This window comes from Mya arenaria, chromosome 14 (genome assembly GCF_026914265.1).
Source record: "Mya arenaria isolate MELC-2E11 chromosome 14, ASM2691426v1".
Classification (NCBI taxonomy): Eukaryota; Metazoa; Mollusca; class Bivalvia; order Myida; family Myidae; genus Mya; species Mya arenaria.
Window position 1 is genome coordinate 29,965,688 of NC_069135.1, and position 15,134 is coordinate 29,980,821.

Sequence of the window (15,134 nt, forward strand, 5' to 3'; positions counted from 1 at the left end):
GCATGAGCGAATTCTACTTTTAGCCAAGTTTACTAGGACAAGGGAGACAAGTTGCTTTTTGGTTCTGCAGTTGATTTTGTGAATTACTCTGCCTTGTTCTTGTTGAAAGCCCAAAGGCCATTTTTTAGCTCTTAAGTGTCTGTAGTTTGTGCATTCATCTAAACAAAATTGGTTGTGAATGTTTGTTCAAATTATGCACCTAGGGTCATTACTGGCCATCCCCCGGGGTTCACAGGTTTGGTATAGTTATATTGGGAATGTTTGAAAATCTTTTTGTCGGAACCAGCTATGCAGACACTTTCTATTTGAATAAGGCACAATTTAGTGGTCTGCTACCATGGTTGTTCAAATTATGACCCTCGGGCACTGAAATTTTTCAAAATCATCTTTTTTCAAACAACAAGGCTCATACCTTTGATTTCTTGTGGAGCATCATATGATGACTGTCTAGCAACACAGTTGAAAATATGCCCCAGGGGCCAAAGCTGGCCCCACCCCTTTTGACCTTTTTTATTTTTTTAAGCTGCAGCAATGATATTTAGTTTTGCAAATGAGCATCAATGTTGTCCTCAGATGCCCTTGACTTTGACCTTTTGACCAAATTTTAAATTTAAAAACTACAGAAATTTTGACCATGAGTAGTTTTGAAAGCATTTTTTTTTTGTCAGATGACCTCAACTTGGCACATATTGAAATAGTTCATGCAACTAATCTGCTTACAACACTTTCTGTCCTCAGACGTTGAATGTGCAACGATTTCAGGAAACCCAAACACAAAGCATGAACTATATAATTATGTCTGTTGCCTTTTACCCATACATACATGCTCTTGATTGAAAATGACCACAAGAGCCATGCCAGTAGAGCATAGGGCTTTATGGGCCTCTTGTTTTTATTGCTACTAAAAAAAATCAAATGTGGGAAACCAAATTAGTTACTGCTGAGACTGCAGTTTGTGTTCATACAAGAGGTAGTTGCTCCTTTCACATCTGGAATTTGGAAATCCGCCTATTCAAGGACTGCAAACCAGAAACACGCGGAATTTACTTAATTCCGGAATACCGCTCAATATAAAATTGTTTGAACTATTAATAAGATCTCGCCTTCTCCAGTCATTTCTTACAATAGTCACATAGCGAGACGTACATAAATGTGTAGGACTTTTTTGGTAGGGGTCCAGGGAAATTTACATTCAATGATGTGTTAATTAAGAGCGAGAACACTTGGGAATATATCACGCCCTAACATACAGTGTTTTTTTATGCACTTCAGGCTCATTCTGGTCATATTTAAGAACATTCCCAACAAGGCTATTTAAAACTGAAGCTACCGGTATATACATAGATTCTTTATACAAATAGACCAGGAAATTGAAACAATATCAGTTATAAGCTGTCTAGATGATGTTTCGAAATGTGATACATTGTACCATGCAAAGGACGCACTTTTTTACCCCCAATTCTCGTCTTAAAAATTGCCTGCGTCCTTTCTATGCTATTAGAATTTCATCTGTTTTTTTCCAAGTCCATTTCAGGTCGAAAATATCGGACCGGGGAAGAACGCGGTAATAGTAAGTATCTGTACTGCGTCACCGAAAAGAACAACTGACATAGGTAAAATCACGCAAGTGAACACACGCAGAAATATACTGAATGTTTACTTTAAAATGATTTATTGAGAAATAAATTGACTTTACTTTTTTATAAAAGGGACGCTACTCACAAAATCTCGATGTGAGTCAGCACTTTAACTGGATTGAGTTATAACGGTAACGGAAATCGGGAAAGGAGGTAAATATCAATTAATCGTTGTTTATGATTTTAATGTTTCGATATTTTACAAAACATTTTGTATGTAACTGTTTTAAAAAATTGATAAAGGAATGTGCATAACGCAAAGTAGCATTATTGTCACTATCAAATCTTTTCAAATGTGCGAAGGTGTGAAAAACACCCGCTGTCTGTCATTAGAAAAACATCAATAGAACAAACTATTGTGATGGTAATACCTTATGGTTGTTTGTTCGCACTTTCCCCGATGTGCCTTCCGCTGGCAAGGCTAATTACCGACACTTAATTATGCCGACATGCTTTAATCCGCACAGCGACAAGCCTTATCAAAACAATCATCAGTTTTGTTGCGATTGCAACGGTTGCAACTGTTGACTGTCATTCAGAAGGCATGTCGAGACTATTGCAACGGTTGCAACGGTTGACTGTCAGTAGGGACTATTACGGCATTTGTATAAGTCTTATAATATGCGTAAATGTTCTCAAAATGTCAAGACATATATCATTGTTGTGTACGCTAAATTACCAAAATACGACGATAATTATCGAAATACACAAGACAGTTATCAAAATATGCCTCATATACAATTTTTTGTTTGTTTTTTACTTCAATATATATGTTATAAATACTTGACCAACCTCAATTTTTCGGCTCCGATTTTGACATTTTTCCGCTGCGTCCTATCTTATATATTAAGGGTTTTTACCCGTTTTCTCAACTATTTTTTTGCCTGCGTCCTATCTATGCTAGCGTCCTATACATGATATAATACGGTAGTTAACACCATCAATCTGTACAATTCAACAGTGTCCAAAATTAAATATTTTGAATTTGTTAAGCCCTTCCAATATCATCAGAATTCACTGTATAATATCTTAATTATGAGACTACTGGCACTTGCTAGATATGATATTGGGTGTCGAAGAGTCAGAGAACTTGGAACATGCCTCTTGCCATGAGGTAAATAATAGGGATATTTATTACTGTAATTTATGTTTCCTTGTTTTTATGGAATCCGAATCAAGTTAGCTCCAACAGTTGGCTCCGTCAGTGGAATCAGCTCTACCTGGCTTCAGCATCCAGAATAATGCCAAAAATTGTATGGTAAAAGGTTGGGCACCACCGTAATACATATCATTATTTGTAGACCATTATAGAAATTAAGAAAGCACAATTTTCATTATTTATTCTGTTCAACAGACAAAAGTATGCTCTGACATACAAAACCCACTTGGTTCTCAAGACACCCAAACAATGTAACAAGATCATCTACTTATCTGGAGAATACCAGTATTCCACATATTGCAACATAAATTATAATGATCTACATTAGCAACAACATCTATAATGGCTATATAGATACAGTATCATATTGTGCCAAGTTTGTACAAAATAAATGATTTTTCCGTAATATGTCTTCATAATGCGTTATTGAGGTTCTGCTAAATTTGTCCAGCAATGCTTTTATATTACCCCGGTACTATTTAGCTGAAATGTTTATTCCCTCGAATTTCAGTTCACATATTCAGCACAATATATTATTATGATTATAATCTACATAAAAGTGAAAAACAATTACAACAACAATTACGTATACAGCCCACTGTACATGTATATAAACATAAAACACAACGAGAAAATAATTATATTATACAAAAAAACAAACAAGTATCACAGAATATAAGATTGTAGTATTTCTATCGAGCGCCTGTTCATCTTACAGCATGCCTGTAAACCAATGCATGGAACTATTTTCCATTATTTAAATGCATTATACATCAAAATTCTTAGGTAATGACTGCACGCTAATGAGCAATCTGCAAATTCGTCAAATCACTTTTCTAGACAAAAGCATTCATGTACATGTAACAACTAAATGCTGGCTTTCACTTCCAGCATAAGATGAGGCATCAGAGAACAATGTTTGGTTGTTTACTGTAAGGCAAGGCACAGTAGTACAATGTCAAGTTGTTTTTCTTCAAGGCAACTTAGGCAAGGCACTGTTGCACAATGTTTAGCAAGTTTGGTCTTATCCAAAGGGAAGCTTTACAGACAATGTCAAGTTGGTGTTATCCGATATAAGGCTCTGTACAACATAAGCTTTATATAGCATTAGGTCGACTTGAGTTTAATGTGAGCAATGAAAGTAGAATACCAAATTATATTTATCCAAGACATGGCACTGTAGCACAAAGGTAAGTCAGTGTAGCACAATGTCGAGCCTTTATCTCTCACATTCACCCCACATATCACACATACTGTCATCCTTGCATTGAGTAAGGTCACCCCAAACCATGGTGGAAGTACCTGAAAAAGAAATAATTTTGAAATAATGCAAGAATCTAAAGAACTTAGTAACCATCTGTAATAAGCAAATCAATTTTCAAAATGAAACCCTTTTCCGTCACAGTCTGATGTCTGATGTTAAAGACTACAATTCTTTAAATTGGATGTATCATCTGTCGAGAGTGCCCCTCATGTTTCTTATAAAGGTCACCTTGACCTTTGTCCCCAAAAATCAACAGTAGTCTTGTTCTGACCATGATTAATCATTGTGCATACCAAGACTTATCAACAAGAAAATGATTGGAAATGAAAATGTGATGACAAAAAAGACACCGCTGTACAAAGAAATCCCAATCATGATGTCTGTCTGCGTGCTTCATAGGCGACACAAAAATATGGCAATCGGTTATTACTCCAACAGCTGTTAACTGAGATTGGTCGCAGTTTTACTGAATATATGGTACATGTACATGGAATTGAAAAGTAAAGACGTGAAATACTAAAAAAGAATTTGCTTCATTACATAAGCTCCATGTTCTTCATAATTGTAAATAGCCATTCATCTTTGCATCAAACAGTTTAACACAACAAAACACCAATCATACCTTCAATATTTAGTCTCTGATAGGGACAGATTGCTTGCCGATTAAACATCCAGAAATGCCCATTGTTCTGTGACTCGAGGCAAGATCTACATGGCATGGCCACATGGTACCCTACTACATTTCCACTGAAAAATATAATAATTGATTTGAAAAAAATGGTAATGCAGAAATAGCTAAAATTAGCCTACATCAGGACATGAAAATATGATAAGTTTTGTAATTATTATTTATATTTATTTCATGCTTTCCAGTGGTTTAATAATTGAAATATGACGGCGGATTATATCTTTATAAACTGAAACATAGTTTATCGAAACAAAATTTCACTGTTTTCTCTTCTTTTTTTCAGCTAAGCAATATATTTCACCTCATGGCAAAGCCATTCTCAAATATTACTTTTGGTGCGCATTCTGTGAAATTTATTGCATAGCTTAGATTTAAAATGAAATGAACAAGCATCCTCTTCGTACATGTTTTTTGCAATTGACATTTTCATCTGAATTTTAAAGTACATGTACACTAATTTACCAGTAGGAATATTAAAAAAATGAAAATACATATTTATACCATTGTAAACAGGCAACATTCTGTATCTGGCAGTTACACCGGTCTGTCCTGAACTTTTCATCTGTCAATTCCACCAGGCTGTGAAAATAATTATTGTCATAAAATAATTAAATTTATTTAAATTGTTCTTTTTCAACAGTGACTATTAAGTTAAATGTAATGAAAACATTTTGATGTTAATGATACAAGCCTTAATTTGACTGAAGTTCACAGTTGGTATGGGAACAACTTGACATTTATTCAACTGACAGTTTTAATCCTGCTTCAAATATTCATATTCATATTATCATCATTTTAATCCTGCTTCAAATATGCATATTCATATTATTATCATTAGTAATATAGGGAAATAAAGTAATCATGAGAAGTGTGGTGCTTGAATCCACAACCACCGGAACACTAGCCAGCACTCGAACCAACTGCTCAAGCTTACCGGGCAGCTGGTTCTAACCAACACACATCATGAACCAGGCACTTTTGCCTTTAATTTCTGACACCAGTTATAAGTAAACCTTGGAGGCAAAGTTATCTGGGTGTTGGGCTCGAAACCATGAGCGCCAGAACACTAGCACGGTGTTCTAACCAACTGAGCAAACCTAACAGCTGGTTCTTGCCCACACACACATTACTAACAAAAATATGTAATCATGACTCATGTGTCATTTGATACAAGTAGTGTCAGTGATGTACCTTGTATCAATTTTGAGATTGTACATCATGATGAAACTGGCATCATCCACACTACCTTTTTAAAAAAAACAAAAACAGGAAAGATCATGATATTTTCACCTTACCTTCTGTCCACAGTATCTGTTGAGAAAAGCTCAACTTTCTCATCAGCAATTAGAAATGACTTCAATCCCCGGTCACAAATTTTTGTTCCACAATAATGACAGTCCAGAAGGTACACTTCTTCTTGTAACACTGCTGGGTTGATAGTAGACTCCTTGTCTGTGATAATGTCGAAGGTGCTCATTGTGTTTATTTTACAGTGCTAGTCGCAAGCAAAGTAAAAGTGAAAGTTAAACAACTAACGAAGTGTTACGAAAACTGGAAAAATGTCAACCAAAAACGAAAGTAGCACACGATTTTCACAATATTCCAGTTTGAGAAATAATATATGACGCCGGTGTTAACCTCCAAATTCCTTGCTTTAATATTTATTATTGTAAATAAGCTTGAAAAATGAGAGAAAGTAGTTTGACATGTGTCAAATCTCTCAGACGCTGTACCGTCAAATGCTCGCCGGTATATATGACATAAGACTGCATTTCATTGGATTATATAAAGTTGTTTGGTTGTTAAATCGTTTCTGATTGGCTGTCGCTAGGCGACCTTAGAATGCAAGTCTCGAGACGACCTTCCGTGACCTCTCTTAACCTTATCATCGTTCCCAGCATCCTTTATTTCCTGGTTAAGTAAATGCACACTTTTTGATGGAGCTTTAATAACTTTTAAACAGTTAATCGCCTTTTTTGTGTGTCGGTGGGTGATAATTTCTGAAAAAGAATGAAGAAAGACAAGGAATTGCTGCTCGAATTCGAGTACCATTCTAAAGGTAAGTGATTTTGGCAAGTTGGCAATTAAATTTCTTAATTAGTCTTTTTAATTTTATGACAATGCATGATAATTATACTTTGGGCTATGTATATATCTTAATATATGCGTATGAATTGACAACATTAAACTGAACACAAGCTTTGGGAAGGGCTTAACGTTTATTAATTTTTTTATTAAATCAGTGCACAAGTATAATATTAAATAAAATACATGTGTTGTACATGATTGTAGTTTTTACATGTATGTTAATAATTGATATCTCAGATTTAAACTCACAAAATGTCTTTAGTGCAGACATGCCAATAAAGGGAAGCTAAATATGTGTTTGATATATTTGCAACATTATTAAATTAAATATAATGTTCTTGTCTTTAATTTTTTGGGTGTGTGGTAACTTTTTAAAGGGTCTAGACACCAGGTGGACCCAAAATTGGCAAAATCTTATTTCCACAAGATGAGCCTAGAATTGTCAATACATGCTAGTATGAGGCCAATTATGTATCATTTCACATGATTAAGATGTCTTAGAAGAGTTAATCCATTTTAAAATAGTGCATAATGGTTTCCAAGTTTAAAGTGTGTATATTTAGCATATGATGTCACATGAAAAATACAGGTACATATACTGACGCTATTTCTAAAAATAACTTGGATTTATGTGGTTACCTAAACCCATTGAATTTCGCATTTGAAAAAACGCAAAAACTGTGAAAGATACGTGTGTAATAAGCGATGTGATACATCAGTGAGTATTGAAGATTCATTATATGCTGTACACAACTATATCAACAGAACTTCATGTTAGTTTTTTACATTTTTTATTTTTCTTGCAATTGTATCATCTGGCATCGAGTCCCTTTAATTTCTATATACCATTTCCGCAATAAAGAATTACTTATATAATTTGATGAAAGTAATAAAAGTAATGATTGTCTTTATAAGTAAGAAAACGAATACATGTAATGGCACCCCTTTTGATAATAACAGATTTATATTTTCCAAATGACCAATGTATATTAAACATTTTACACATGATGTCAGAGTGTTGTTTATACATGTAATCTTAAAATACATGATATAATATTGTGAATTAAACAGTAAGTTTTTTTCTGTATAGCATGTATAAACATTAACAAAAGCGTTATGAAGACTTTGTGTCAGCTGTATTTATTGGAAACAACTGTTCTGGTTTTGTAATAAACACAGACAGCACATGCCAAAATGTTTCTGCTGTTGAGAAATTATTTTAGAGCATTGGCATTCTGTGCACATAATGAACATCTTCCATTTGTTCTTTGACAGTGTTAAGGCGTTACAGGTATATTTATAGTTAGAAATGTAAATACAATTAATGTGGTGCTCTGGGTTTTTTTAAGACCTACATATACATGCAGAAGGTTTCATTCATTTGCAACACACTCACTGGGCTTCCATTGAAACTGGAAGTATGAACTTCCTGTCCTCCTGTCCATCAATTTTGGAAGTTTTTCACTGAAATGTGGAAGTTTAAGTCTCCCGAAAACGATATCTTTTTCCACTATTTTTCAACTAGTATGTTAAAAAACATATAAATTGCAACCTTAACATACCAAATACAATGACTTATACTATAATAATTCATTTTACTTAAAGACTGCTTGAAAGTGTGACTATAAAAGTAATATTGACACATTGTCTTGATATTTTGACCTTCCAATCTTTCTACTTTGGAAGTTTTCTTCAAAATTATGGAAGTTTTTGTACTTCCAAGGAATCAATTTTTGAAGTTTTAACCCATTTCTAGGGAGTAATATACTTCCAAACTTCCTTTAATGGAAGCCTGCCAACATCAACAAGTATCACAAAATATTGTAAAATTGTAGCCTGCCAATCATGACTGCTAGTACTGTATAAAGTATATATTATTTTTTTTATATATAAATTAAAATTTTGATGATGAGAATACTACTTAAGATTCATGGTATCAAATCTTGAGAGTTTTTAAAAGATTTACCAAACTTTACATTTCAAAGGCTATAGCTTGTAATTTATGCATACCAATACTGATACAGTAAGAACACTAAATTCTTAAGTTGCTTTAAAACTTTTAAGAAGAAATGTATATCAATAAAATAGCTGATTATAGGTAACTATTGCATGTAATGTACTAAGTATGTTATTGATATATTGCCAAATTAAAGTTCAATCATATATATATTATAGGTTTATTTAATGAGTAAATTATTGTAGAAATTACACTTACTAAAAGGAAAAATCTGTTTAAGATAAGAAAATTTATTAATTGCTGAAACTTATGTTAATTGCTTTAAGTTTTCTTATTATTTAGTTTTGATAATCATTTTGATGTGAGCTTAAAGTGTAAAGGGATTTAACCATTGGCCGATTGAACAGAACTTTGTTGTTAACTTTCAAATTATTAATTGCTGTGAACTTTTGATGGAAACACCTGTGGCCTTCAGTACTTATAACAATATTTCAGGAAATTATTATTGCTGTATCTGTTTAATTAAAATATATATATGCACATCATCAAATCATTCATGTTTAAAAGTTAACAACAATCTCATTAACCACATTGTCGACTTTAACAAGGCTCTGAACATCAGCCCAATGTCAGCTCATCATAAGCAATATTAAAGTACTTGTAGCTAAGTTTTTAGATTTTTTTAACTGAAGCAGTGCAAAAGTAAGTTTAATACATTACTTATATCATTAATACACATATACACCATGTATTCATTAAATAAACAGTATGAATGTCCTTCCTATGCTCAATGTCTTAATCTGCATAAATAAAGCGTAAATTTTGTCAAATTATAAGTAGCTATTAGTTATAAGAAATGCCAATTAAGAAATGCCAATCAATTTAATAGTTGAAATGTACACAAATCACAATTTGTTAAGCGATGTTGGTACTGTTCTAGTGTACGCAATTTTCTGTATCATAAAATGAAAAATAAGTATCCAGAAGTATAAATTGATTTTAACAATAATTTGAATATCTTGTAGGTACTGCATGTACTCAGTAATAGTTTAGTTCTTTATGTTTGCGATGTGTATATAACCTCATTTGCCTGCATGTATGATGGTATGAGAGATTACATGGTGTTTGAATTTAGGTCACACATATTTGAAGGCTATTGAATTTTACTTCACTATTAAACAATATCCAAAGCCTCTATAAGTAAAAACCAATATTAATTTATTAAAACCTGTACTTCCCTATTCAGATTAACACATTTAATGTGTATTGGTTGCAATTGTTTCAGGAAATTCATATACACTTGGTAATTTTAATGACTGACCGATTAGATTGTGTGATAGACAGCAAAATCATTGATGTTCTTGATATTGATGATGATGATGATGATGATGATGATGATGATGATGATGATGATGATGATGATGATGATGATGAAGAAGATGACGACCATGATGATGACTATGATGATGATGATGATGATGATGATAAGTATGATGAGGATGATGATGACAGGGCTTCCGTTAAAGGAAGTTTGAAGTATATTACTCTCTAGAAATGGGCTTTAACTTAAACCATAATTGATGACTTGGAAGTACAAAAACTTCCTTAATTTTTTTAAGAAAACTTCCAAATTGAAGTTCAAAATATCAAACCTTTACTTTTAAGCTGACAATTTTAATCAGTCTTAAGTAACATGAATCATTAAAATATAAAATTGTCGGCAGATCATAGTTGATTATTTAAAAAGAAGAAACATAATTTTGAAAAAAAGTTTTGCAAATAGCTGTGTTCAAAAGACATAAACTTCCACATTTCAGAGAAAAACTTCCAATATTGATGGTAAAGAAGTTTGTTTATACTTCCAGTTTCATATCATGGAAGCCCTATGATGATGATGATCTTGATAATCTTGATGATGGTTATGATGATGATCATGGGGTTAGCGAACACTAGCAGGGTCATGGGATTAGTATACAAATGTAAAACTGTTGTTTATAAAGGTCTGCCAGCGCCCTTTAATGGCTGCATCATAGCTTGAGCCAGTCACATCCCCATCACCTAGCAAAAGGGGGAATTTTACTAGGTGATGGAATAGTTGTCATAAAAGTGATTTTGTACCCAAAATGCCCCAAAATCTCTAGAGTGGTCCTATAAAAATGTAAAATTTATGAATTAAATACAAAATATTTAACATTTTCTCCCCATTTACACCATAGATTCTGAAATAAGATACCATCTGAGATTGTTCAATTATTTCCTGGTTAATCGAGTGCCATACTTCTGTTTTAACCTTATTGGCTTCCTCAATTGTTAGATCCTGTATGTGCATTTTAAAGTCTGATCTGTTTACTAATACATGACATCAGTGGTTTCTTGTCACCATTAATTATTCTAGGGGCCGTAGGGCTGTATTCACATATTAATAGTGTTTGTTAGAGACTCTGAAAAGCAAAATCCTAATTTTGTTGTAAAATGTTATTACAAGCGTAAAGATGGTAAAAATTTCTATATCTGTCTCAAATAATCTTTTCTGCAATCAGGCACACATTTTTTGTCAAAATAAGCTACATTATAAATATCATGAAAAATATAAAAATTCAGTTTTCTGAGTCTGAGTCTAAATATAAGACTCAATAGGTTTGTGAATTCGGACCAATATAGACCAGGATTTTTTCTTATACAAGGGAGGTAATTGATAAACTGTAAGTTTGAATTACAAGTTGCATTTATCTCCCCTGTACCTCTTTCAGTGGTTATAGGTGTCTTTTTTTAAAACATATTTCATACAATGATGAAGAATAGTATGTAGAGACAGTAACAATTCATTGAAAGCAAAACAAAAGCTGTGGATGGAGGAATAATGTCAATATCTGGTTTACCGGTATTAAAAGGGCTTGTTAACAATTTAAATCAAGATGTACATCAAATAATAAACTTGTGTTAAATGTGAACAAAAGCTTGTTAAGTATAAATAAGAGCTTTCATGTTCACCATTGTTTAAAAAGGTAACATGAAATTCTTATTTTTGCCAAAATGCTTAGAAATGCTTTTGAAAGTTGGATAAGTTCAAGATTGGATATAGCTCAGGATTGTTCAAATGGGAAATGGACTGCTGCTGTTGGGTGTTTGGTCATTTAAGAATTAAGTAAAATAACTAAATTTCAAAAGCTTACAAAAAATGGTTGACAACATATCTGTGAGTGAGTCTGGTTAAACATGGGCTATCATTTCATGTCACCATATTTGTAAAAGTCTACATGTCCAAACTAGTTTTTTTTTATGTCACGTTGATATGACCCTGAATATAATAAGACTTCTAAACCATTACTGAATCGTTGAACAACCTCGCTATCACATTTCAAAGCAGTTGTCACCTCATTTCCAGATGATTAATACAGCTGTCATTTCCACTGAGAATGGTCTTGTTACATACACTTATTTGTGCAGATATTTAGCTTGGCTTTGTCATGGAGAGAGAACATTATGGATGTATTGTCACAACAGCAAGTCCCCCATCCTCCGCAGTCCTATCAAATAGGTTATGAAGATGCTGGGGTGACGAGGATGCAAGTCCCCCATCCCCTGCAGTCCTATCAAATAGGTTATGAAGATGCTGGGGTATCGAGGATGCAAGTCCCCCTTCCTCCTCACCTGTCAAATAGGTTATGAAGATGCTGGGGTGTCGAGGATGCAAGTCCCCCTTCCTCCTCACCTGTCAAATAGGTTATGAAGATGCTGGGGTGTTGAGGATGCAAGTCCCCCTTCCTCCTCACCTGTCAAATAGGTTATGAAGACGCTGGGGAGCCGAGCATGCAAGTCCCCCTTCCTCCTCACCTGTCAAATAGGTTATGAAGACGCTGGGGTGTCGAGGATGCAAGTCCCCCTTCCTCCTCACCTGTCAAATAGGTTATGAAGATGCTGGGGTATCGAGGATGCAAGTCCCCCTTCCTCCTCACCTGTCAAATAGGTTATGAAGATGCTGGGGTGACGAGGATGCAAGTTCCCCATCCTCCGCAGTCCTATCAAATAGGTTATGAAGATGCTGGGGTGTCGAGGATGCAAGTCCCCCTTCCTCCTCACCTGTCAAATAGGTTATGAAGATGCTGGGGTGTCGAGGATGCAAGTCCCCCTTCCTCCTCACCTGTCAAATAGGTTATGAAGATGCTGGGGAGCCGAGGATGCAAGTCCCCCTTCCTCCTCACCTGTCAAATAGGTTATGAAGACGCTGGGGTGCCGAGGATGCAAGTCCCCCTTCCTCCTCACCTGTCAAATAGGTTATGAAGACGCTGGGGTGTCGAGGATGCAAGTCCCCCTTCCTCCTCACCTGTCAAATAGGTTATGAAGACGCTGGGGTGCCGAGGATGCAAGTCCCCCTTCCTCCTCACCTGTCAAATAGGTTATGAAGACGCTGGGGTGCCGAGGATGCAAGTCCCCCTTCCTCCTCACCTGTCAAATAGGTTATGAAGACGCTGGGGTGACGAGGATGCAAGTCCCCCTTCCTCCTCACCTGTCAAATAGGTTATGAAGACGCTGGGGTGACGAGGATGCAAGTCCCCCATCCCCTGCAGTCCTATCAAATAGGTTATGAAGATGCTGGGGAGCCAAGGATGCAAGTCCCCCTTCCTCCTCATCTGTCAAATAGGTTATGAAGATGCTGGGGAGCCAAGGATGCAAGTCCCCCTTCCTCCTCACCTGTCAAATAGGTTATGAAGATGCTGGGGTGTCGAGGATGCAAGTCCCCCTTCCTCCTCACCTGTCAAATAGGTTATGAAGATGCTGGGGAGCCAAGGATGCAAGTCCCCCTTCCTCCTCACCTGTCAAATAGGTTATGAAGATGCTGGGGAGCCAAGGATGCAAGTCCCCCTTCCTCCTCACCTGTCAAATAGGTTATGAAGACGCTGGGGTGTCGAGGATGCAAGTCCCCCTTCCTCCTCACCTGTCAAATAGGTTATGAAGACGCTGGGGTGTCGAGGATGCAAGTCCCCCTTCCTCCTCACCTGTCAAATAGGTTATGAAGACGCTGGGGTGTCGAGGATGCAAGTCCCCCTTCCTCCTCACCTGTCAAATAGGTTATGAAGACGCTGGGGTGTCGAGGATGCAAGTCCCCCTTCCTCCTCACCTGTCAAATAGGTTATGAAGACGCTGGGGAGCCGAGGATGCAAGTCCCCCTTCCTCCTCACCTGTCAAATAGGTTATGAAGACGCTGGGGAGCCGAGGATGCAAGTCCCCCTTCCTCCTCACCTGTCAAATAGGTTATGAAGACGCTGGGGTGTCGAGGATGCAAGTCCCCCTTCCTCCTCACCTGTCAAATAGGTTATGAAGACGCTGGGGTGTCGAGGATGCAAGTCCCCCTTCCTCCTCACCTGTCAAATAGGTTATGAAGACGCTGGGGAGCCGAGGATGCAAGTCCCCCTTCCTCCTCACCTGTCAAATAGGTTATGAAGACGCTGGGGAGCCGAGGATGCAAGTCCCCCTTCCTCCTCACCTGTCAAATAGGTTATGAAGACGCTGGGGAGCCGAGGATGCAAGTCCCCTTATTCTGGTCTAGATATTTTTTGAGTTATGTTCCTTGACCAACAAAATCCATGGATAAGCATTGTTCTGTTTGTAATATTCTTGTTATTTGTGTTCTTATTTGTATTATCGATCTGTTTTGCGAACCAATGTTAATATAAGTAAAAATGATTAATTTAAAATTAATTTTTGTTTTGTTAAATCATGAGAAATAGGGCCGATTGTTCAGAACTTTGTTAAAGTTAACAACATTGTTAACAGCACTGTTGTTTTTTAAAAAAGTTGAAATATTGGATGTGCTCATATTTTTTATCAAAACAAATACAGCTGAAACAGTTTTCTCAAATTTTCTTAGAAAAACTGTTGAATGGAACTTCTAGAACAGTAAAGATTTGGATGTTAACAACGATGAAATTAACAAAGAAAAAGTACGTCTCCCAGTTTTTCCCATTGTGGTAATGAAATGATGTCTATTTTTGTACAAACACCAGTTGGGATGAAAGAATTCCAAAAGCAGCAAAGTTTACTTCACTTGTTTTTTTTAGTTGAATTTAAATTTGTCATTGGCACCATTCGCCTCTTTGCAAGTTATATTTAACTTGGATAAAAGGTATTGCTTTTACAAGATGAGGTTTTTCCCTATAGAGCTTAAAATGATGGAAACCTTTCAGTTAAAACTGCAATCTTAATTTATGAAGTATTTCCCATTTGTTCTAAGCATATTTAGATTTATTCAATTTGTCTGACAGTCTCATCCTTTTCATTACATTTTCTGTTATTCATTCTTCCCCCATTTTGGAAATCATTTTCAATTTTCTTGGGAATGA

At 35.5% G+C, this 15,134-nt stretch overlaps 2 protein-coding genes across 2 annotated transcripts in view; one reads left to right on the forward strand and one right to left on the reverse strand.

The window, feature by feature from the left end:
• Positions 1–2,962: 2,962 nt before the first annotated feature.
• LOC128216445 (protein FAM72A-like) lies at positions 2,963–6,486 on the reverse strand. Its single transcript, XM_052923014.1, has 4 exons — positions 6,044–6,486; positions 5,250–5,327; positions 4,683–4,807; positions 2,963–4,098 (listed from the first exon to the last, which is right to left on the reverse strand). The coding sequence occupies exons 1-4, from the start codon at positions 6,223–6,225 to the stop codon at positions 4,016–4,018; spliced, it is 468 nt and encodes a 155-aa protein (XP_052778974.1). The 5' UTR covers positions 6,226–6,486; the 3' UTR covers positions 2,963–4,015.
• A 161-nt stretch (positions 6,487–6,647) lies between these two features.
• LOC128216443 (SLIT-ROBO Rho GTPase-activating protein 3-like) overlaps positions 6,648–15,134 on the forward strand; it is an 85,055-nt gene continuing 76,568 nt past the window's right edge. Inside the window, exon 1 of the mRNA XM_052923013.1 lies at positions 6,648–6,807. Within this exon, the coding sequence (XP_052778973.1) occupies positions 6,759–6,807 (49 nt within the window). The 5' untranslated portion in view covers positions 6,648–6,758. The remainder of the gene's footprint in view (positions 6,808–15,134) is intronic.

Excerpts from the sequence above, each read along its gene's own strand:
- LOC128216445 (XM_052923014.1), bottom strand. The coding sequence starts at position 6,225 with ATGAGCACCTTCGACATTATCACAGACAAGGAGTCTACTATCAACCCA. Across the intron at positions 5,328-6,043 it reads ACAGATACTGTGGACAGAAG|CCTGGTGGAATTGACAGATG; the intron begins GTAAGGTGAAAA and ends TTATTTTCACAG. Across the intron at positions 4,099-4,682 it reads TCAGAGACTAAATATTGAAG|GTACTTCCACCATGGTTTGG; the intron begins GTATGATTGGTG and ends TTTCTTTTTCAG.